This window comes from Dasypus novemcinctus, chromosome 13 (assembly GCF_030445035.2).
Source record: "Dasypus novemcinctus isolate mDasNov1 chromosome 13, mDasNov1.1.hap2, whole genome shotgun sequence".
NCBI lineage: Eukaryota > Metazoa > Chordata > Mammalia > Cingulata > Dasypodidae > Dasypus > Dasypus novemcinctus.
The window spans coordinates 112,377,425-112,403,824 of record NC_080685.1 but is presented as its reverse complement, the minus strand read 5'-3'; the positions used below and the strand labels follow the sequence as shown (position 1 = coordinate 112,403,824).

The window sequence follows — 26,400 nt, the reverse complement described above, 5'->3', positions numbered from 1 at the left end:
AAAAGTAAGATTTATGAATTTAATTTTAACTACGGAGCTAAGTTGGGAGTCTGGAGGGCAGAGGAAAGAAGGCAGACTTAATACAAATGATCAAACAAATAACTGGATAATTACAGCTTGTGATAAATATCAAAATGCTATGTAATAGAGTAATAAGGGGGTTCCCATGTCTGACAAAGAAGCATCTGACAAATATTGTCAATAAAGGGCACTCTTTATAAAATTATTACAGGTTCTATTATGTAAGAAAATACTTGTTTTCTAGTTCTTCCTTTAAAAATTAGGGCAAATATAAATAAAATATTTAAGAGGTGAAAAGAGTCCTAAAATGTTTAATCCTCAAAACTAATCTGAACCTTCACTCTTGAAATTGTAAATTAGCCTAGTATTATAGGGTGCCTAAGAGTTGCCTCCTGGAAGCCTTTGTTACTCAAATGTAGCCTCTCTCTAAGCCAAACTCAGCATATAAATACATTATCTTTACCCCAGTGTGGGACATGACTCCCAGGGGTGAGCCTCCCTGGCACCAAGGGATTACTACCAAGCACCAACTAGCAATACAACTAGAAAAAGACCTTGACCAAAAGGGAGAAAAGGTAAAGACAAATGAATTTTAAATGGCTAAGAGACTACAAAATGAGTTGAGAGGTCATTCCAAAGGTTGGGCTAATGCACATCTCAGCAGGATCTCATTGACTACCAAGTAGATACTACCCCAAATATCTGGGCTCCTGAGGCTCTGGAGACACCCAGACACTACAGTCAGAGCAGACAGCCCAGGAGTTTGGTGCCTTAGCCAGTGGGCTCTACTTTGGAATTTATGTTCCCCAGTGTGACACAGTTGGACTCAGTTGTGGTTTCCCTACACATGGTTCTTCTGTCATCTTATTTTAACCCATATTAGTACTAGAGGTGGTAGGCATATGTTCTAGAGACATAAATCTTTGGGCTGTCCATGTGCCAGCTGGGCCCTGAATCTCAACAGAGTTGCAACACCTACTCTCCAGTTCATTGGTCTCACCCTGTACAACTAACAAGGAGGTGATAATGGACAACTACCATGCTAAGGAACCAAGAGAGTCTACAACTGCAACCAAGAGAGTCCCATCCATCAGCTCCAAGGGATCTAAGCCCCCTGTCAACTAGAGGTGAAGTGGGCATCACCACCCCACAATCTTCAGAATTGGGGAATGAACTATAGATTAAAGTAGACTTATTGTTATCCGACTATAGACTTATTGTGATTCCAGCAATGGAAGAAATATCACTGATGTGGAGACAATGGCCACTGGATGTTCTGAGGGGCAAGGAGAGAGAAAAATAGATGTAATATCGGGACATTTTCAGGACTTCGGAATTGTCCTGAATGACACTACAATGACAGATACAGGCCATTATGTATCTTGCTATAACCGACAGAATTGGGTGGGAGAGAGTGTAAACTACAGCATAACTTTAATCCATGCTTAGTGGCAATGGTCCAAAATGAGTTCATCAACTGCAGTAAATGTACTTCACTAATGAAGGATGTTGTTAATGTTGTTAATGTGGGGAAAATGTGGGAAACCTAGGGAGCAGGGCATATGGAAATCCCCTATATTTTTTATGTGACATTTGTGTCATCTAAGTATCTTTAAAAAAATAAAAAACAAAAAGACTAAATAAAAAATTTTTTAAAACTAAACCTATAAATAAAAGGAAAAAAGTCACTATTATTAAATAAGTTTCTCCAAGGAGTTTCTTAACCATAAGGAGAATCTGGGTCACTGTTAAATAACTTCTTTAGATGACCAAGTTTGTCTAAAAAACACAGAAATAAATTTATCCAATTAAATTCTAAATTGGGTAATCTTTTTCTATTATGATTCTGAAATCAGAAGACATCCATTATATATTACCTTTGATATAAATGAAGCAGAAATAACCCAATATTCTTTAGAATGCCAAGCCGTGTGAGCAGAGACAACGTGAAGATCATATGGATTATAAGGAACTTTAGGATTATGCCGAAGAAGGCAATATACATATTCTCCATCATCTTTTAAAGGTTCCTGAGGTTAAATAAATACTCATTAATTTGACTAAATCCATGCCTAAAAAATGGCTTACCCCAGTACTCAGTAAACTGAAACAACTTTAATACAGAAAAAACAAGAATAATACCACTGAGGAAAGCTAACATCAAATTGTGTCTATTCAAAGTTTTAAAAAATCAATCTTAGAAAGATAGAATGCATTTAATTTTCATTCTTAAATATAAAATAGTGATGAAAAATTAATGAAAATATTTATATATGCATGCTTACTAATCCAAACCTTGATGACATATCTTTTTATATATGCTATATATATATATATATATATATCCAGTAATTTGTCTGCCAATGAATGACAGTGGTTTAGTATTATAGTCTATTATTTGTTAAGTAGTATGTATTTAAAATAAAGTATTTCCCATCCATTATCTTTGCAATCACTTCAAGAGTTTAAACTCTTAAAAATTTAATCTCTTACATTTAAAGAGTTTGATATTTTTAATCTCATTAAACACATGTGGAAATTGATACTCAGGGAAGTTAACTAATTTGAAAAAGTCACACAGCCAGAAAGTTGGTAGAGTAGAGATCTGAATACAAGTTTGACTCTAAACCCATGTTCTAAGCTACTGTATTAAACTGCATATATTACCTTTACCTGACTTACCTGGCATTATTAAGATATGAGCCATTCCACATAAGAGAAAAACTTTAAATTTATTTATCTTTGAAACTTTTAACCTTTACTGATGAAAATAGTTCTAAAGTGAAACTCTATAAAGTAGAATGAAGTTTAATCAAATCTTTTTTAGGTGACTAAATTTTACTATAAAATAGCACTTAGCAAACATCATGGAAGTCAGCAATAGGAAGTTTGAGGAACTGGATCCTTTACTGAAACAATTATTGATCTGGCAAGACTGTCTAAATCAACTATTTCAGGACTCTGGAGATTAGTCAAACATCTGCAGTATTCAGGAGAGTGCTTGATGAAGAAAGAGGCTGGTAGACTTTAGTGAATTTTGACATTTCACAGAGCAACTACCAAGCTAAGGCCTACAGTCCCATGGCAGGCAGTCATGGGAAGATGAAGGTAGTCAGTGTTCCAGGTGTCATTTGCTGGTGCCAGATGGGAAATAAGGGCCATGTTAACCAGAAATGAGGAGGAACAGGCACAGAAGATGTGGCAATTCACCAGTCCCTTTGGCTGAATCATCTTCCCTAGCAGTGTCTCCCTTCCTCTCTTTTCTTCTCTTTTCTCATGGTACCCCAGCACCCAAATAATCTCTGTCAGGTCACTGGCTGACTACAGACAGAATAGAGACTTCAGTGGAACACACATGTGAGGTACATAGTTTCTACAAAAATAGTTCTGAAAAGTCACTAAACAAGTGAACCACTGCAGACCTCAACAATTGACAGGAGCAATCTTGGGGAGAAAGAAGAATTTGGTTTCCAGAGTTACTACACACTCCCAGATAAACTAAAACTAAGGGAGTTTATCACTAGTAGATATGATCTATAAGATATGCTAAAGGGTGCCCTTCAGCCAGAAACAAAAGAACACTAGAGAGTGACTCAAAGTCATAAAAATATCTTTAGTAAAGGTAATTGAATATATAAATGTAAAAACAAGTATTAGTGTATTTTTTTGTTTGTAACTCTTCTTTTTGTTTCCTATATGATTTAAAATTCAAATACATAAAATAGTAATTAAAAATCTTTTTTAATGGGCACACAGTAATTAAAATGTCATTTGTGGCAATAACAAAGGGAGGATGGAGTAGAGCCTGAATGAAAGCAGAGTCAATATATACCACTGAAGGTATGTTGCTATCAATTCAAGCTATATTGGTATAAATTTAGGATGCAAACTGTAATCTTCAAGGTAACTAAAAAACATAAGAAAAGGAAGAAATCAAATATGTACACTAAAAAAGTCAAACACAAAAGAAAGCAGTATTGGGGAAATTGAGGGAAAAATGGGTTTATGACAAGTAAAAACAAGTAACAGAAATAAACCTTTCATTATCAGTAATTGCTTTAAATATAAATCGGTTAAAACACAGTGATTGGCAAAATGGCAAAAACCATGATCCAACTATATGATACCTACAGAAGGCACACTTTAGAACCAAAGACACAAATAGGATGAGAGTAATGTGATGGAAAAAACATTCTATGCAAATATTAATCAAAGGAGAGTGGGGGTGGCTATCCTAATATCAGACAAAATAGATTTTAAGCCAAAATGTGCTGTGAGACAAAGGGCATTGTACATTGATAAAATGTTTCATTCATCAAGAAGATGTGACAATTATAAACACATACATACCAAACAAGAGAGCCTCCAAATATATGAAGAAAATATTGACAAAATTGAAGGGAGAAAGAATATTTCAATACTCCACCTTTCAATAATGGACAGAACACCTAGAAAGAAGATCAATAAGGAAATATAGGGCATGAACAATAGTATAAAGCAACTGGATATAACAGACATATACAGAACACTCCACCCAAAGACAGCAGAATATGCATTATTCTCAAGTGCACATGGAAAATTTGACAAGATAATGGTTATTTAGGCTATAAAGCAGTTACCGTGAAATTTAAAAGGCTGAAATTATACTAATATCTTCTAAGATCACAATGGAATGGTTAATATCAGTTACAGAAGGAAAAAGGAAAAATTTGCAAATATGGGCAAATTAAAAAACACACTCTTAAACAACCAATGGATCAAAGAAGAAATCATCAAGGAAATTAGAAAATACTTTTACATAAGTGGAAATGCAAACACAACACACCAAAACTATGAGATGCAGCAAAAAGCTAAGTTTAGAGGGAAAGTGATACCTGTACATACCAACACTATAAAAGGAACAAAGATCACAAATCACCATTAAGGAAATATTAAAAAAAGAAGAGCAAACTAAACCCAAAGCCAGCAATAAAAGGAAATAATAAAGATTAGAGCAGGGTAAAGTAAACAGAGAAAAGAAAAATAAAAGAAATAATAAAACTGAAAGTAGATTTTTTGGAAAAAATCAACGGACATGAAAAACCTTTAGCTAGATGGACTAATAAAAAAGAAAGAAGCAGCAAATAAACAAAAATCAGAAAGGGAAGTGGGGACACTACTGACATTACAAAAATTAAAGAATTATAAGAGAACACAGAACAATTACACATAAATTAGATAATCAAGACATAATTGACAAATTCTTAGAAATACACAAATTATCAAAAACTGACTCAAAAAGAAATAGAAAATCTCAACAGACCTATAACAAGTAAAGAGTTTGAATGAGTAATCCAAAATTTCCCAACAAAGGAAAATCCAGGAGCATATAGTTTCAGTCGGGAATCCTACAAAACATTTAAAGAATTAGCTTCAATCCTACTCAAATGCTTCCCCAAATAGAAAACACTTTCTAATACGTTCTACGAGTGCCTGATATCAAACCCAGACAAAGATACCAAAAAAAGGAAACTGCAGACTAATATTCCTTAGGAATATAGACACAAAATTCCTTAACAAAATACTAGAAAACAGAACCCAATGGCTCATGAAAAGAATTATACACCATGACCAAGTGAGATTTATCCCAGGACTGCAAGTATGGTTCAACATAAGAAAATCAATCAATGTAATACACCACATTAATAGAACAAAGGGAAAAAAATCATGAGATCATTTCAATAGACACAGAAAGAGCATTTGGCAAAATCAATGCCCTTTCATGATAAAAAGAATCTGCAAACTAGGAATAGAAGGTATTATGGTTTGAATTGTGTCCCCACAAAAATATAAGTTCAAGGTCCTAACCCCTGGTTCTGTAATGTAACTTTATTTAGATATAGGGACATTGAATATGTTATTAGTTAAGAAGAGGCCAAACTGGTTTAGAGTCAGCCCTAATCCAGTATTATTGGTGTCCTTATAAGAGGAATTTGGATACTAAAAGACACAGAGAGAAAAGAACACTATGTGAGGATGGAAACAGGTACATCTACAAGCAAGGAACCTCTAGGACCACCAAGAACCAGGACAGCAGCAAGAAACAGATTCTTCTCTATAACCTTTAGAGGGAGATAGCACTGCCAACACCTTGATTTCAGACTTCTAGCCTCCAGAACCATGAAACAATAAGTTTCTGTTGTATTAAGCCATTCAGTTTGTTTGTGCTTTGTTTGCACTTTGTTACAGCAATCCTAGAACACTAAGACAGAAGGGAACTTCCTTAACATGATGAAAGTCATTTATTAAAAGCCTACAGTTGAGACTTCCAGGATGATGGTGTCAGAGCAGACAGACAGGGCTCAACTCTCTTGCAAAACAATGGAGGATGGGCAAAAAGCTATCCAAGAGACCTGCTTTGGGGGTCAGCAAAGTAGGACAGTGCTACCGGACAGAGAGATGAAGAAGCCAAAATGAAAACTGTGAGTTACTAAACCCCATGGCCAGGAACAGTACCCACCCCTCACCCTCAAGACAAACAGCCTGGATAAAACCCATGGCTCACTGCAACCAACTGAGAGGGGAACAGATGTCTTCCTCCATGGGAAGAAGGAAGGTGCAGTGGAGGGCAGAGAGTGGTTCTCCTTGTGCACACCGCAAGATTGCCTAGAGTGATTACCTATGAATGAAATTGCTGGGTCATAAGGAATTCCTTCACATGGCTTCTGAAAATGTGACATTTACAGTTTGGTCATTTAAGCATTTCAAACCCATAGTATATCACAGAGTAAATTTAGACCAAACTGCAAAGGAATTTATAATATTTCTACAGCACAATGGCCCTTTAAGAACCAGCCTGCAAGGCCTTCAGGGATTATGGATATGATAAACTCTAAATTATTCATCAAGAACGTAAATCAAAGACAAATGAACTAGTGTTGATTTGGAAGATGATGACAGACTCTTGTTAACAAGATGACAAGACAACACCTGGAATTGCCAGTGAAACTGAAATTACATTCTTCTGTGAAGAAGATTAAAAGAACTACAAAGCTAATCTCATTTCAACCTGGTGAAGAAATTGTACTGGCTTCCTTTTTGCATTATTGCAGTAAATTCTTTATTCCACCAGCAAGTTTTTTAAATCTTTAGAAATATTGATTCACTGAATTTGGCCAGTAGAGCACACTTTGAATCTCAGCTCTGGCCAGACCTGAAACAATAGCAAGTGGAGGCTGAAAAGAGTCACTTCCATGGAAAGACTGACTGACAAGTGCCATTTGTTAGCCAGCCAGGAAACTGCAAGGAGAAAAACTGCTTTTAGGTCTCCCTTGCCCTGAACCCCTGGGAGAGGATCTGTGCCCCATTAGTGATCCATGGCCAATTTTAATAATTTAAGACTCAGAATAAGTTGAACCAAAAATCAAAGAAGAGCTGTGAAAAAAACCACTAGGCAAGAGACAGAAATTGTCTATCAAAGTAAATTCACCAATATATTCAAATGCCTAGACATAAGCAAAATTTATAAGCCATGCTAGGAAACAGGAGGAGATAGCCTAGCCAAAGGAACAAACCACATATCCTGATGAGACAGAGAATTTAAGATAACTAATCAAGGATATCACACAAATCTCCTTAATCAATTCAAAGAATTGAAGGAAAATATGACTAAAGAGATAAAGGAATATTAAGAAAACATTGAATGAGCATAAAGAACAATTTGAAAGCCTGCAAAGAAAAGTAACCGTGTTTATGTGAATGAAAGACACAATGAAGATGTTTAAAATACATCAGAAACATAGAAAAGAAGATCTGAATTGATGGAAGACAGAATTAGTGAAATCAGGAAAACATCTGAACTTGAAAAGACAGGAAAACAGAAAGAAAAAAGAAAGGAAAAATAGAACAGGGTCTCAGGAATCTGATAGCAATGTGAAATGCACAAAAATATGCTTTACTGGTGACCCAGAAGGAGATGTAAATGGAAAAGGGATAGAAAGAATACTTGAGGAAAAATGACTGAAAATTTCCCAAACTTTATAAAGACACAAATACAAATATCCAAGATGGACAAAGCACCCCAAACAGAACAAATATGAATAAACCTACACCAAGATACCTACTATTCAGAATGAAAAATATTAGAGATACAGAAAGGATTCTGAAAGCAGCAAAAAAACCCAAAACAATACATTGCATTTAAAGGAACCTCAAAAAGATTAAATACTGATCTTTCATCAGAAACTAAGGAGGTGAGAAGAAAGTGGTTTGATGTATCTAAGATACTTAAAGATAAAAACTGTCAGTCAATAATTTTTTATCCAGCAAAACTGTCCTTCAAAATGAGGGTGAACTTAAAGTCTTCATAGACAAACAAAAACTGAGAGGGTATGTTACCAAAAAACCAGATTTATAGGAGATACAAAATAGAGTACAGCAGCCTGAAAGGAAAAAATAAGGATAAGAGACTTGAAGAAGAGTACAGAATGAAAATTGTTAGGAAGGGTAAATTAAAGGGTAAAAAGACAGACAACAGTAAGATATGACAATAGAAAGCCAAAGGACAAAATGGATGAAGTAATTTCTTTATAGTAATAACATCAAATATTAATAGCTTGATTTCACTAATCAAAAGATATAGACTGACAAAATGTTTTTTAAAAAATAGTAAGTATCTTTATGCTGTCTACAAGAAACTCACCTCAGACTAAGGACACAATGAAGTTGTACACGAAAGGGATGGAACAGAGACTCAAAACAAGTCGCCCTAATGACATCGTAAAATAAAAGTCCTAATCTTGACTTAATAAAGTAAAAGTGAAACCTCTGAGTCTAATACAATCTAATACACCCAGAGGAACAAACCAGTTTATAAATACAATCCAATATCTATTTTCAGAATTCATAAACAACACTAAACATATTGATAAATTGAAAAAGAAAAATCACATGATCCTCTCAATTGATGCAGAAAAGGCAGTTGACAAAATATACCACCTTTTATCCAAAAGATAGGAATAGAAGGAACCTTTCTCAATATGGTAAAGTACATATATGAAAATCCTACAGCTAGCATTGACTCAATGGTGAACTACTGAAAGCTTTCCTGCTGAGATCAGGAACAAGGGAAGGACACCCACTGTCACCATTATTATTCAATATTGTGCTAGAGGCTCTAACTAGAGCAATTAGACTAGATAAAGAAATAATAGGTACCCAAATAGGAAAGGAAGAAGTAAAACTATTCCCTGATGATAGGATCCTATAGCAAGAATCTCCTGAAAAATCCACAACGAAGCTACCAGAACTAACAGACAATTCAGCAAAGTGGTGGGATACAATAATAATATGCAAAAATCAACAGCATTTCTATACACTACTGATGTGCATTCTAAGGAGGAAATCAGAAAAAAAATTCCATTTATCATAGCAACTAAAACAATCAGATATTTAGGAATAAATTTAACCAAGGACATAAAGAACCTGTATTAAGAAAATTATGAAACATTGCTGAAAGAAACCAAAGACTTAAATAAATGTAAGGACATGCTGTGTTCATGGATCGGATGACTATCATTATGATGTCAGTTCTACCCAAACCGATTTACAGATTCAACACAAATCCAATAAATACACCATCACACTTTTTTGCAGAAATGGAAAAACCAATTCTCAAATTTATTTGGAAGGTTAAGGGGTCCAGGACAGCCAAAAATATCTTTAAAAAGAACAAAGTTGGAGAACACTCACTTTCTGACTTTAAGCATATTACTTAACTACAGTGGTAAAAACAGCATGGTACTGGCATAAAGACAGAAACACTGACCAATAGAATCAAATTAAGAACTCAGAAATAGACCCTCACATCTATGGTCAAGTAACTTTTGACAAGGCAGTCAAGCCCTCCCAGCTGGGCCAGAATAGTCTCTTCAAGAAATGGTGTTGGGAGAACTGGATATCCATATCCAAAAGAAAGGGTACCTCTATCTCACACTTACACAGAAATTAACTAAAAATGAATTAAGGACCTAAATATAAAAGCAAGAACCATAAAACTCCTAGAAGAAAATGGCAGAAAAGATCTTCAAGGTATTGTGGTAGGTAGTAGTTTCTTAAACATTATACCCAGAGCAAAAGCAACAAAATAAAAAATAGATAAATGGGGCCTCTTCAAAATTAAACACTTTTGCACCTCAAAGGGTTTTGTCAAAAGGGTGAAAAGGCAACCAACTCAATGGGAAAAAATATTTAGCAATCACAAATCCAATAAGGGTTTAATATCCATGGCTATAAATAGATCATACAATTCAACAATAAAAAGACAAACTACCCAATTAGAAAATGGGTGAGACTTGAAAGGAAATGCCCAAAGAGGAATTATAAATGGTGAAGAAACACACAAAAAAATGTTCAACATCACTAGCGATTAAAGAAAAACAAATCAAAACTACAATGAGATATCATTTCACACCTATTAGACTAACCACTATTAAAAAGTCGGAAAACTGTAAATGCTAGAGAGGATGTGGATAGTAATACTTATTGACTGTGGTAGAACTGTAGAATGGTACAGCCACTGTGGCTATATGAATGTATAAATGGTACTGCCACTATCTGGCAGTTCCCGAGGAAGTTGAATATAGATTTGCCATGTGACTCAGCAATACCATTACTAGGTTTACACCCAGAAGAACTGAGAGCAGAGACATGAACAGACATCTGCACACCTATTTATAGCGGCATTATTCACAATTGCCAAAAGCTGGAAACAACCCAGGTGTCCATCAACTGATAAAAGGATAAATAAACTGTGGTGTATACACACACTGGAATATTATGCAGCAGAAAAAGGAATTAAGTTGTGAAGCATATGATAATATGTATAAATCGGGAGGACATAACGTTGACTGAAGCAAGCTAGACACAAAAGGATAAATATCGTATGATTGCACTATTATGAATTAAATATATTGTGTAAACTCATGAAATTAATAATTAGAATATAGGTCACCAGAAAATAGGAGGAGGGTAGAGAATGGAAAGCTCAGGATTAATCTGTGCAGAATTGGTAAAAAGGTTGTTGGTAAATCTTTGGAAATGATTAGAAATGGTGTAAGCACATCATGGTGATTGTAACTAGCAGAGCAATTATATGGGTATGACAGTGGTTGAAAAGGAAAGTCTAAGGAAAGCTAAAAAATCTAACATGGGACTGCTTAAGATAGTAAAATCTCATGAAAAACACAAATATATTTGATAATGCATATATAAGACTGTTCTTACAAAATATAAATACAAATACACTAGAGAGAATGAAAAAGAATAGCACTGCTGTGAACAGCAGGGAAAGCAAAGGAAGATTGATAGGTGATGAGTTTTTTGTTTGTTTTTTACCATTACTATTATTGGAATAAGGAAAGTTCTCTAAAAATGAATGAAGTGATAAAGGCATAAATATGTGATTATACCAAATACCATTGATTGTACACTTTGGATGGATTTATATATCAATAAAATTGGTAAAAAATAAAAATAAAAGACTGTGAAGAAGTAAAAAAAGCAGCCTACTCAATGGGAGAAAATATTTGGAAACCACATATCCAATAAGTTTTTTGATATCCATGTTATACAAAGAGATCATACAACTCTCCAATAAAAAGACAAGCAACCTAATTTAAGAACAGGCAAAAGACTTGAATAGATATTTCTCCAAAGAGGAAATGTACATGGCCAAAAAGTACATCAAAAAATGTTCAACATCACTAGCTCTTAGGGATCACTAGCTACAGTGAAATACCATTTGACATCTTATAGAATTGCCCTTATTAAAAACAACAACAACAACTATAAGCTCTGGAAAGGATGTGGAGAAACAGGAACACTCCTTCACTGGTGGTGGGAATGTAGAAAGGTACAGCCTCTGTGGAATGCAGATTGGCTGTTCAATCTTAGATCAGCTGTAGTAAATAGGGCTCAATTGGAAAATCTTAGTCTTTATCACCACCCTTTGTTCATATGATCTTGAACAAAATGAAATTTCTCTGAAGAAAGAAGTTAATGGATAATGAGAAAATGAAAAAGATAAAGAAATATCAAGATCATGAAATGTAAAATCTGGTAGCAGGGAGTAAGACAGTGAGAAGAATAGAAAGTTACAAAATTACATTCGAATTTATTTTTAATCACGAAGAAATGAAATACAGGAAGAAAAGGCTGAAATTTCAGTTAGATGGGACCTCTTCTTGGGAGACCCAATGAGTTAGAGAAAAGGATGAGAGAAGACAGGCACAAATATTTGACATACTAAAGACTTCCAATTTATATGTTTTATCTGTTCTCCCCTTCTTTAAATAAGTGAAATGAAATATTCATTGTAATTTGACTGTAATTTGATATTTACATGTCTGATTTGATGTAATATCTATATTAAATAAAGATTAAGATGTAAATATTTATTTTTACATTAAAAATTAATAAAATTGAATAAAATTAAATAATACCTTTAGAATAATAGTCTTCTGAATTGTATTTCTGGAACTTCTGCATTCCAAATTATGTTGTGGTAATTTAGTTTGCCAACCAAACTTTTCTCGTAGCCTAATAATATGTCTCACAGCATCATCATCCTTTGGTTCTGGTTTAGAACATTTAAAAAATCCAATATAAATAAAAATATGAGAATAGTTTAAGAATAATGTATAATAACCCAAATATTTCTACATAAAGAAAAATTTAAATGGTAACATTTAAAACCTACAAAAAAAGTATTAGAGGCAAAAATATAGCTTAAAATTCAGTTTTAACAGAAGCTGCAAAGAGGGAATAATATTTATCTATTTAGAAAGGATATCAAAAAAGACCTAACTCCACAATTACACAAGTAGTTAGCAAGAAAAGAGAACTGCAACAGTAGCCAGTTAAAAGGCTTTTTAAATAAAGCTTTAAAGTGGAGTAGATGCAGTAAAATGGGAAAAGAGATGACTATGAGAAATTGAAACATTCTTACTAAAAAATTAACTTTAATTTTAAAAGTTTTATAAAAAAATAAATACATAGAAGTTTAGTATTGAGTAAGAGTTCTATAGCTCCTTAATTCACTCAATAAAAATATATTGAGCTAAGAAAGAAAGTAAGAAGAAAGAAAAAAAAGAAAGAAAGAAAGAAAAAGAAAGAAACAGAAACAAAGAAACTAATCCAATATATGTGCCTTTTGGACTCTATTTTCTTTGAACTCTTGGCAGCTAATGACTCTCTCCTTCTTAAAACATTCTCTTTTCTTGGCTTTTATCCACCATGTTCTACAGGCTGTCCTTTTACCTCAACCCCTCAAACTTCTTTTCTTGAAAAACAAATCATGGGAGGGAGAAGCATACAAAAAGACATGCTGGCATCAATATTAAAAAATTGTTCTAGATTTCTAGCCCTTCAGAGATCACAAACAACATCAATTTAGACAGTTTCTTTGTTAAGGATTACAAGAGATTTGAACTATTGTGTAAAACAGTGCCAGCACTGTGAGACACTTGCATGATCTTGTGAGTACCTCTTTACATTTTGTGCCCTAGGCACCTCATTTGTCTCATTCTAAGCTCAGACTCTGCTAACTCCTTAAACATGGCAATAAATTCTAAAATATTTAATTGAAAAGAAAGGTATAAAAGAAATGAGGTACTGAAAATTAGCATAACAAGATAAGTAATGATATATATACAAATAAGCAGATCATAAAAGCATATTATATAGCTATAGAAATTAAAATGGTTTAGTATTGACACTGGAAAAGAGAACAGAATAGGGTCTAGAAATACAAATTTATGTAAAAGAAAATTTGGCAAGTGAAAAAGGAGTTATTTCAAATCAAAAGAGGAAAGATTAACAATTCAATAAAAATCTTGGTGGAAAAATTGCTAGCCATTAGGAAAAATATGCAAATATGAAGTTATATGCACTCTGTGCTGGTCTGAGTCTCTTGTGGACCCCAGAAAAGTTGTTTTCTTAAGCTAACGCATTCTTGTATGTATAACCTTATTGTGGGTGGACCTTTCAGTTAGATTCAGTTAAGGGATCTTTTGATTAGATCACTTTTTTACTAGATTGCTTTAGTTAAGGGCCATTGATTAGACTGTAGGACCCATGTTGGGTCCTAATCCTCTTATTAGAGTCCTTTATAAATAGGAGAAACATGCAGAGACACACATAGAAAAGTGGCAGAAAGAGAGAAACCCCGAGAGGCTGAGAGAGAGGTCCCAGAGCCACAGGCTGGAATCAGTGGAGCACAGAGGTATGGAAAGGGGCCCCAGACACTGAAAGAGAGGAGGCCCAGAGGGGAAGGTGAGAGATGAGCCATATGCCTCATCACCCACAGCTGAGCTCAGGGAGAAGAAGCTTGCAGGAGAAGGCAGAGACCCAGACCCAATTGCCACCACTGTGTCTTGCCACATGGCAGGAGTTCAGGATCACCAGCACTGACTTTTGGTGAGACAGCATCTCTGATGATGCCCTGATTTGGACATTTTCACATTCTCAGAATTGTAAGTTTTTAACCTAATAAATTCCCATTATAAGAGCCAACCCATTTCTGATATATTGGTCCCAGCAGCTTTTAGCAAAATAAAACTATACTTTATACCATTTACAAACGGAAATGTACAGATGGATTAGAGAATATGGAAAAACAAAACTGATAGAACTATTAGAAGAAAGCATGAAAGAATATATTTATAAGCCCAGGGTACGAAAGGCTTCCTAAACAAGAATCAGAGCATTTAAAAAGAAAATTATGGGAAGTGGACTTGGCCCAATAGATAGGGCGTCCGCCTACGACATGGGAGGTCCACGGTTCAAACCCCAGGCCCCCTTGACCCGTGTGGAGCTGGCCAATGCGCAGTGCTGATGCGCACAAGGAGTGCCATGCCATGCAGGGGTGTCCCCCGCGTAGGGGAGCCCGACGCACAAGGAATGCACCCCGTAAGGAGAGCTGCCCAACGTGAAAGAAAGTGCAGCCTGCCCAAGAATGGCGCTGCACACATGGAGAGCGACACAGCAAGATGACACAACAAAAAGAAACACAGATTCCTGGTGCTGCTGGTAAGGATAGAAGCAGTCACAGAAGAACACACAGCGAATGGACACAGAGAGCAGACAACTGGGGGGGGAATAAATAAAAAATAAATCTTTAAAAATTTTTAAAAATTAAAAGAATAAAAAGAAAATTATAATATGCTTGACTTCATCAAACTTAACAACTTACATACAATGAAAACCTCAATAAATAAAAATAAAACATAATTGGAAAATTAGGAGAAAATATTTACAACCTATATAAGAGGCAAGAGATTAATATACCAAATATTTAAAGAATTCTTACCAAACAATAAGAGGCAAATAATTCAATAATATGATGAGCAAACAATGTACAGGAAAAAACAAATGACCAGTAAACATATGAAATACATTCAATTTCATTAATAAGAAGAGTATTACAAATTAAAACAACAATGAAAAACATTGTATTAGTCAGTCAAAGGGGTGCTAATGCAAAATACCAGAAGCCTGTTGGCTTTATAAAGGGTATTTGGGGTAGGAGCTTACGGATACCAGGCCATAAAGAATAGGTTACTTTCCTCACTAAAGTCTATTTTCACGTGTTGGAGAAAGATGGCTGCTGACATCTGCCAGGGTTCAGGCTTCCTGGGTTCCTCTCTTCCCAGGTCTTGCTTCTCTCTGGACTCAGGGTTCCTCTCTTCCCAGGGCTTAATTCTCTTTCCTCTGTGTGCTTACTTTCCAGGACACTCCAGCTTAAGATTTCAGCATCAAACTCCAACATCAAAATTCCAACATTAAAAACCCTCCTAACTCTGTCCTTTGCCATGTCTGTTATCTGTGAGTAACCTTGAACCCAGAGAAAAGCAAGCCCCAGGAACGTAGGAACCTAGGAAGCCTGGACCCTTGCAGATGTCTGCAGCATCTTGCTCCAGATAGACTTTGGTGAGGAAAGTAACTTAGGTTTTATGGCCTGGTAAACTCCTACCCCAAATAAATACCCTTTATAAAAACCAACCAATTTCTGGTATTTTGCATCAGTGCCCCTTTGGATGACTAATAGAGAATTCATAAAATAAGAATAAAGGCACTTCTGGGAAAAGGAGGAAATTCAGGGCAAATTAAAAAAGAATGATTTTACAAAATAAGTATTCTCCAAAAGAGTTTTTAAAACAAGGGATTTTCTTTAAAAAGGGTTGCAGTGATTCATGGATGACAGAATCATGGATATTTATTAAAAATGCACAATATATTACATACTTAACCTTGGAGAGGGATGCACTTCCTTAACATACTGTGTGCATGGGTCTGATCCGAGATAGCAATTCTTTATTTCAGATATATGGAAAGACTGGCCTATATCCTGCTTTCCCTTTGAGACAGGAAAATGGATACCAATAACAAGATCAAGTGATTGCAATGTTTAAAAGGCAATCTACCAGATGAAAATCATGAAAAAAAACCAGGAAGCAAAATAGAGACTGAATTTATTTTGACTATCTAGACAACAATACATTATCTTCTGTTATAGCCACAATCTTGAAACTTCCTCGGTATGTAACAAGTTTTAACTTCCAGTTCCCAATTTATAATCTATGACCTTAAAGAAACCATATTGTAGGACAGGATCTTTAGTAGAAGTAACAATAATGAAGGTAGCAGGGAAGAGTTCTTCTGGCTTCTAAAGATAAAATTACATATCTACTTCTTTTGGTTGAAAATAAAAACTTTCTTTCAAAAAAAGCTTAAAACAGAGTTTCTATCAATGGGAGTTAATGATATAATTGAAGATATTATTTTATTAAGTGACTGTGTTCTCACAATACAAGATAATATATAAAAGCTGTCAAAATAGTGAGCACTATATTAATTCTAAAGGAAGAGATTACTTCAAACTAGGGTACTCACTGAGAGCTTTGTAGAAGACAGCTCAAAAACAGATCTTAAATAATGTAAGGCTTTAGATGGAAGAATAAAGAAAAGAGGGCTTCCAGACAAAAAGTCATCATTTAAAAAATGCAAAATCCAAGGGCATTCATCAAAATGATTGAATCTCAAAAAAGGAGTACGTTACAAAAGGATATAATAAAATGCTATGTACTTACATATTTTTAAACTTATTCAAGTATACAAACAAAAAAGAACACATATCATATAGAGCTATGAATTTTCAAAAATTTACACTACCTGTAATCAGCACATAAGACAAGGGGAAAAAGAAATCCTAGCACTCCTTAAGTCTAGATACTATCCCCACTTTACCACAACCCCACGAGGGAAACCACTATTCTGATTTCTAGGACCAGATATCAATTTTGCCTAATTTTTACTTTACATAAGTGGAATCACACTGTATGTATTCTTCTGTATCTGGCTTTGTAGGTCAACATTGCATGTGAGATCTGTATACACAAAATAATGTTATATATTTTATGGATATATTAATTATCTATTGCTGTGTGTAACTGATTACCATAAAACTTAGGGGTTTAAATCAATAAACATTTTTATCTCACAGTTTCTACAGGCTAGGTGTTTAGAAGTAGCATAGCTGCATCTTTCCAGCTTAGGGTTTTTCTTACTAGGTTGCAATCAAAATGTTCTCCAGAGCTCCTGCATGTGAAGGCTTGACTGGTGCATAAGGATCCTCTTCTGGGAAAGCTTGCTCACATTGCTGTTAGCAGGAAGCTTCAGTTCTTCACCACGTGGATCTCTCCATAGGGCTGCTTGAGTGTCTTCATGATAAGACAGCTGGCTTCCACCAGAGGAAATGATCCACAAGAAGGCAAGACAGGAAGCTGCAATACTTTCTATGACCCAGTCTTAGAAGTGATTCACTGTCACTTCTACCATAGTCTCTTTGTTAGAATTGAGTCACTAACTGCAGCCCTCACTCAAAGGAAAAAGTATCAAAGAATTCTGGAAAAATTTTTAAATTACCACCATGGATAACTATAAATACAGAAAAAATTTAAAACCATAAATGGAAATGGTCATCAATTTCAAGATAGTTGTTAGCTGACCCTAATTGTAACCTCTGGGAAAAAAGAACAAGAAAAGTAAAAGGTGTCACTGGGGATGAAGGGGAGCCTTTAGCTGCATGTTTTACATTTTAATTTTACTTCTGTTTTAGTTTTCTACTGCTATGCAAAAGATCACCATAAACTTTGTAGTGTTAAACAACAAAGATTTATTAAGACAGTCTCTGTGGGTCAAAGGAGTCTGGGTATGACTTAAAGGGGTCCTCTGCTCACAGTCTCAAAGATTGTAATCAAGATGTTGGCTGGGATTAGAATCTCATCTAGAGATCTGAATGGGAAAAGATCTGCTTTCAATCTTCCTCAGGGTGTTGACAGAATTTATTTCCATGTGGCTATAAGGGTCACAGCAGCCTGCATCTTCAGAGCCAGAGAAAGGTGGAAAGACTCTGAAACACGTCTGCTAGTAAGATATGGTCTTACATAACGTAATCACAGGAGTGACATCCCATTATCTTTGCCATATTCTTTTAGAAGCAGTTATAGGTCCCAACCACACTCAAGGGGAAGAGATTATAGAAAGGTAGAAACACCTGAAGGTAGGGCTCATAGGGGCTACCTTAAAGTCTATCACAACCATGCAGATTTTGTGGTATCTGAGGCATTTACAATTTGGGGGAATCTTCTCTGAGAAAAGGAAGGCTTATTAGTAAGGGGATCCAAAGCTTAAGATTCTACAGCTTTATGATAAATCCACTTCTGGATCATGGTATTTCAATCAAAAATAAGAAAGTTTACTTTTTTCCTATGAAATATGAAATATTAGTATAAATAAGAATTCAGATTTAGAGAAACAACAAATTGGAAAACATTAGTAGAAGAAAATCTTTTCAAATGAATTATTTATTTGGGGATTTAAGCTCTGCATCAAACAAAGACATAAAATTGTGAAATGAAATGATACCATACCATCAAGTTTTACTACAAGTATAAATCAAAACCATACTGTTTTACCTTATTCATTGTTCCGTAATTTTCAGTGACTGTTTTCAATTAGTAACACAGTCACTGAAGAATCTGTCAGTTTTTAATGCAATGATACTTTAGATTTTCAAAAAGAATAAAAAAGAATTTTTAACAATTCTTTAAGCAACCATATAAAACTCAGTAAGACTTTTTCTAAAATCTGTGTCCAGCATAAGCACATAAAACCACAGAATATGGCATGATTGTGCTATTATGAACTAAACACATTGTGTAAATTCGTGGAGTTAACAATCAGAATTTAGGTCACCAGAAAATAGAAGGAGGGTAGAAAATGGAAAGTGGAGGGTTAATCTGTGCAGAATTGGTAAAAAGACTGTTTGTAAATCTTTAGAAATGAATAGAAATGGTGAAAGAAGATCATAGTGTTGGTAACTAGCAGAGCTATTATATGGGTACGATAGTTGAAAGGGAAAGTCTAAGGTCTTGTATAGTACTAGAAAGGAAACCTAAAAAATGTAACATGGGACTGTTAAACATAGTGAAACCTCATATAAAATATGTATATATAAGACTGTTTTTACAAAATATAAATACAAATAAACTAGGAAGAGAGAAATGGAATAGCAGCTATGTACAGCAGGGGAAGCATAGAGAGGTTGAGAGGTGATGAATTTTGTTTGCTTTTTTTAATTATTATTAAAAAATGAAAAGGCTCTAAAAATGACTGAAGTGATGAATGCACAACTATGAGATTATATCAAATACCACTGATTATACACTTTGGATGGATTTATGCTTCATTAATATGAATCAATAAAATTGATTTGTTAAAAAATATTTTTTAATTACAAAGCATTTTAACAATTTTTTAAGTAGCCAAACACATAAAATTCAGTAAGTCTGTTTCTTCTAAAATCTATATCCAATACAAGCACATAAACTACAGAACAATTTGAAAAAGTGTAATGTCTTCTAAACAAGCTAGTTCAGTCATACTACATACCTGTTTTATCATATGACACAAGCCTGGTTTTCCTAACTTTTGGACAAGCATGAGCTTTATCCTTTTTATCAATTAATTTCTCTTTCTTCTTATGAGAAACTGGTTCTGGAGCAACTACATGTTGTTGTGTTATATTTTCTTTAAGGTAATCTGAAAAGAAAACCTTCATTAACTGAATATACCAAGCAATATAGTCAACCAGTTTATGAAGCAATATAACACAGTGGCTAAGAGTAGGGACTCAGTGAAACCACATGGATTCCAATCTCAGATACAAGCTTTACCACCTGCAGTTGTATGATTTTGTAAATTATCTGTCTGCCTTACTTTCCTCAATTTTAAAATGAGCATTATAATAACAACCTCATAGAAGGTTATTAGGATTAAATTAGTTAGTACTTAAAACACACAGTAAATGTTTACTGAGATAAATTCTAGTTGTTGATTTTATTATCAAAATAAATCTTTATTATGTAAATTCTTATAAAAATAAATATAGAGCAAAATACTTTTTTATTAACTGTAATTTGGTGACTGCATAGAAAAATTTAGGTATAAATGCAGAAAATTTAAAAAGGGCCTCTTTTTCAATCATCTTTTATTTATTTTTAAAAGATACTTAGATTACATAAATTATTACATAAAAAAAATAAGGGATTCCCATATGCCCCACTCCCCATACCTTTCACTTTTCCCCACATTAAAAACTTATTTCATTAGTGTGGTACATTCATTGCAATTGATGAACACATTTTGGAACATGGCCACTAAGCATGGATTGTAGTTCATACTCTTTCCCACTCAACTCTGCAGGTTATGGCCTTATATATAATGACCCATATCTGTCGTTGCATTGTCAGGACAATTTCAAGTCCTGAAAATGCCCCTGTATTACACTTCTTTGTCCCTCTCCCTGACTTCAGCACCGCCAGTAGGAAAGGGCCTCTTTCTATATTTTTTCTAAGACTTACCTAACTGGTAGATTTTCAATACATAGAAGTAAAGGGGTAATTATTGCAAATAGGTTTTCAGAAGCAAATTAATTTGATTTGCTCTCATTAACAAATAATAATGTAATATTAGATATAGAGCTACAATCTGGTAGAGAATAATTATAAATAAAACAAAATGAATGCAAATGTAATTGCCAATAAATTCTATTTTAGCCAATAAATGCTAATTCAGAGGAGAGAGAGATCATTTCCCATCCATATAATCAAAGGAGTTCACACACTTGTCCTATTCCAAGAAATCAAACCTTGAAAGTTGGGAAGGTTTTTAATTGTTGGCACAGGATGCTGGGGGAAAGAGAAAGAAAGCAAAAAGATTTTTCAGGAGATCACAATTTTAAAATGTGGTCTTAACTGGAAAATTCGCGTGGGACAGTTGTGAAAACTTTCCACTATCTTAATAGAAACCTGGCTATTCACTAAAGACACCACTGGCCTGCGAACCTACCAAGTAGCGGTTATTTATATTCCAATACCCCATACGCCTGAAAACCAGAAAGAAAAACAAAGATATGGGGTTGGGAGGGGCAGAGTTGTGTTTTCCTCCTTGCTCCCCATTTACCACTTCTAAATTATTATAATTTGCCTCTTTAAAAAAAATTCCTACTCCTTTGAAGCTCATGCTTTTTCTTTATAACACATTCTTCCATTCTTCACTGTCTTCACTGACATCAACCAGTTACTTGGTCACCGTTAATCAGAAACCCTGGCTACAGGAAGGGCCGACCTTCTCTATATTAAAACTGCCATCATTCTGGATGACTTTCATGCTCATAGATTAAGACCTGTCCCATACCATACTCTACCCCTCCCCCACCAGTTTCTAGACCTCCTCTCATCTCCAGTCCATTTCAACCCACTACTCCCAAGATTACATTATCCTGATGCTTGGCATCACTTGCCTTCTGTCTTTACAGCTTGCTTAATACTCTCAACATAACCATTCTTTGCCCTTACCTGTACCTGCAGTTCATTGCATCATTACTTTCTTACAATCTGTCATCCTTCTATGTTTTTTCACCTTTCTCTTTATCTAGTTTAGATGATATAGTCCTTTCCACAACATTCTTACCCATAACCAAAAACTCTTTCTTTCTTCTGGTCTGTTACATGGCAAAACAATAGCCCTGCATGAACCCAACTCTGTTTGCTCTCCATGCCTACACCTGTACAGCCAGTGCTATTAAGACGAAAGTCCACAACTAGGTAGTTGGTAACCCATAAAATTCATTTTAATCAACCCCAAATGATTCCTGAACACAAACCAAAATCTTACTATACTTGTCTGTTTAACTTGCTCTTCAGTCTTTCCAATGACTATTTCAGATTTTCTTCATTCCCATCAGATCTCCAAATATTTACCTTTCATTCTCTCTCCTTCAGATCTCAATGCCTACCTCCCAACCACAATGTAAGCACAGATGTCACCTTGTTTGAAAGCTATTGTCTCAGACTCTGTACATCATGTTAAGTAAATATGATGTGAATAGGGTGTAAGAGTATCACTGTGGAAGGGAAAAGGTTTTGTGGTGGATGTATGGGAGTGCTGTATATTATATATATGCATTGCTGTGGTCTAAGGCTCCTGTGAAGAGAAGTTCAATAATTAGGGGGAAAAAAAAAAAAAAGAAAAAGATAGGATGTAGAATTTTTTCCAAGTCAACACATATTCTTTATCTAACCTTTAAACCCATCGCTATATGCCATTTCCTAGTAAGGGACCCTGACATTATATTGGGCTTCAAATTTCAGGGAGTTCTGGATCACAGAGTGGTTCAACAATGGCAATGGAGGAATACTGGTATAGGATACCATTGACAGGTGATATATGGCTGACAGGGAGCTGTACAGAACATATGTCCAGGGTGCATGGTAATGTTTGGATATACTCATAGTGGCAACAATTAAAAACCACAACAGGGGGGGTACTGGGTTCCTGGTCAGTGGTGCTCTGCCGTGGTCCCTAGGGGAGCAGCAACAGTCTCCCAGGTGCAGCGGCGGGGACCGGGAGGGAGTGAGGGTTCAACAGTGAGCCCCTGACGCTAATGACTATACTTGTGAGCCAATAAGCCTAAAGTAAGAACAAGGCCTAGAGCAGCATTGTGCCTGGGAATTTCCTCCTGTCAGCCTGCATGTTACTCAAATGTGGCCAGTCTTGAAGCCAAACTCAGCATGTAAATGCAATGCCTTCCCCCCAGTGTGGGACATGACACCCGGGGATGAGCCTCCCTGGCACCGAGGGACCACTATCAACTACCAACAGATGATGCAACTGGAAAATGACCTTATACGGAAGGTTCAATGTGGATCAGCAGAATATCCCTGTCTACATAAAATAACATGACTTTAAAATGCTGTTTGACCTAATGTAAGGGGGAAATGGAAAGGAGAAATGAGTTTATATGGCTACAAGTCTCTAAAAAAGAGTCTGGAGGCTGTCAGAAGGATTGCCCTTACGCACAACTGAGCAGAGTCTGAGAGACAGATAAAGCAGATACAACCCCCAGGTATTGGTTCCTTTGAGGGCTAAAGAGATCCATGGGTGCTATGGTCATGGCAGATGGGGTTAACTACCAGGTCAGATGGCCCCTCTTTGGAACTGGTGTTTATGTGTGATGAATCTGGACTCAGATGGGATCTCTCTTCATAAGACTTTCATGCTAATGTGCTGGAGTTGCAGTTAGTGTTGGGGTTTAAGATATATTTAGGGGATTTGAATCTCTGGACTGACAATGTGATAGCCAGGTCCTGAGCCTCAACAGACTCCAGCACCTACAATCTGATTTATTGGACTCACCACACTCAGCTAAGATGGAGTTGAAGAAGGACAACCACCACACCATGGAGCCTAGAGTGATTACAACTGAAAGTGGGAGGATTGCATCCAGCAGCCATGTGGAATCTGAGCCTCCTCTTGACATAGAGGTGCAATGGACACAACCAATCCAATGTCCACATAGAAAAGGTGGCATTGGATTGGGAAAAGTGGACATGGTGGCTGATGGGTATGGGGAAAGGCAGGAAGAGATGAGAGGTGGAGGCGTCTTTGGGACATGGAGCTGCCCTGGATGGTGCTTCAGGGGCAATCACCGGACACTGTAAATCCTCACAGGGCCCACTGGATGGAATGGGGGAGAGTATGGGCCATGATGTGGACCATTGACCATGAGGTGCAGAGGTGCCCAAAGATGTACTTACCAAATGCAATGGATGTGTCATGATGATGGGAATGAGTGTTGCTGGGGGGGGGAGAGGTGGGGTGGGGGTGGTGGGGTTGAATGGGACCTCATATATATATATTTTTAATGTAATATTATTACAAAGTCAATTAAAAAAAAAAGGCATCAGAAGGGAATTCTTCAACTTTGTATTACCAAAATAACCAAACAACATATATATCTGTACTCATCCTTTGCTCCTGCCCTCCTGACTTAATAAAGCAGGTATCTGATTCTCTTCTCATCCAAGGCCAATCCTTTATACCTTTTGTTTAGATCCCATTTTCTCATGCTTACACTATTAAGTATTCCTTTGTGAATATCCAAACAGCATTTATATATATTCAAACTTCTCCCATATTAAATAAAATTAGAGGTATCAGAGTACTCCTTCCACTTTTCACTTTGCAAGAAGGGAAACTTTGTCAGGTCAACAGACATCTAGCTAAAAAGTCAAGGCACCTCTTCCTCTTTTAATCAATCAGGTTAAATATTCAGGCCCAATGAAGAAGAAAAGTTCAAGAGTTCAGACCCCTTCAAGAAATCAAGGGTACCCATCTTCACACAGAGGGTGAAAGCAATGCAGGCATGACCTATGTATTGTTTGTTTGGGGTAAGTACTTAATAGGGAATGTAGGAGGCTTTTTATTGTCACTAAAAATAATCAAGTATGGTCTAGACCAGAAAAAAGAAGGAACACTAATTTAGAAGACCCAGAAAGATGAGAAACAACATTTAAAGAGTAAATAGAGGAGTAAAAACCCATAAAAGAGACTAAACAAGAGCAACTAGAAAAATAGAAAGAAACCAAGGAGAGTGGTTTACCCCAAAAAAAAAAGGAAATAAATGGTCAAAAGAATAAAACATTGCAGACTGGTTCAGCAAAAATAAATAATTTTATTTATAAATTATTTATAAGGATTTAGCCATAGGGAGGTATTTGGGGACATTGTAAAGAATCTTATCAGCAGAGGGATGGAGAGAGAATCCAGGACGAGGAGTGAACTGGAAATTAAGGAAGTAGAGGTAGGAAGTCTAGGCTACTCTTTCCAAGAAGGCTGATCATACAATGGGATTGAGAGAAGGAACGCAGGACTGAAGATGTTTCTGGATTGTTTCATTTTGTTTAAGATGGGTAAGCACCATGGGAGTTATGGTCATGGCCAATGGGGTTAACTACCAGGGCAGATGGCCCCTCTTTGGAAATGGTGTTTATGTGTGATGAATCTGGACTCAGATGGGATCTCTCTTCATAAGACTTTCATGCTAATGTGCTGGAGTTGCAGTTAGTGTTGGGGTTTAAGATATATTTAGGGGATTTGAATCTCTGGACTGACAATGTGATAGCCAGGTCCTGAGCCTCAACAGACTCCAGCACCTACAATCTGATTTATTGGACTCACCACACTCAGCTAAGATGGAGTTGAAGAAGGACAACCACCACACCATGGAGCCTAGAGTGATTACAACTGAAAGTGGGAGGATTGCATCCAGCAGCCATGTGGAATCTGAGCCTCCTCTTGACATAGAGGTGCAATGGACACAACCAATCCAATGTCCACATAGAAAAGGTGGCATTGGATTGGGAAAAGTGGACATGGTGGCTGATGGGTATGGGGAAAGGCAGGAAGAGATGAGAGGTGGAGGCGTCTTTGGGACATGGAGCTGCCCTGGATGGTGCTTCAGGGGCAATCACCGGACACTGTAAATCCTCACAGGGCCCACTGGATGGAATGGGGGAGAGTATGGGCCATGATGTGGACCATTGACCATGAGGTGCAGAGGTGCCCAAAGATGTACTTACCAAATGCAATGGATGTGTCATGATGATGGGAATGAGTGTTGCTGGGGGGGGGAGAGGTGGGGTGGGGGTGGTGGGGTTGAATGGGACCTCATATATATATATTTTTAATGTAATATTATTACAAAGTCAATTAAAAAAAAAAGGCATCAGAAGGGAATTCTTCAACTTTGTATTACCAAAATAACCAAACAACATATATATCTGTACTCATCCTTTGCTCCTGCCCTCCTGACTTAATAAAGCAGGTATCTGATTCTCTTCTCATCCAAGGCCAATCCTTTATACCTTTTGTTTAGATCCCATTTTCTCATGCTTACACTATTAAGTATTCCTTTGTGAATATCCAAACAGCATTTAT

General features: G+C 35.9%; 1 protein-coding gene across 1 annotated transcript in view; it reads right to left on the bottom strand.

Moving 5' to 3' along the window:
• Positions 1-26,400, bottom strand: part of DNAH14 (dynein axonemal heavy chain 14) — a 499,447-nt gene that overhangs the window by 457,848 nt on the left and 15,199 nt on the right. Inside the window, exons 5-7 of the mRNA XM_058275282.1 lie at positions 20,011-20,162; positions 12,501-12,634; positions 1,899-2,051 (exon numbers count right to left, since the gene is read on the bottom strand). Of these exons, the coding sequence (XP_058131265.1) occupies positions 1,899-2,051; positions 12,501-12,634; positions 20,011-20,162 (439 nt within the window). The remainder of the gene's footprint in view (positions 1-1,898; positions 2,052-12,500; positions 12,635-20,010; positions 20,163-26,400) is intronic.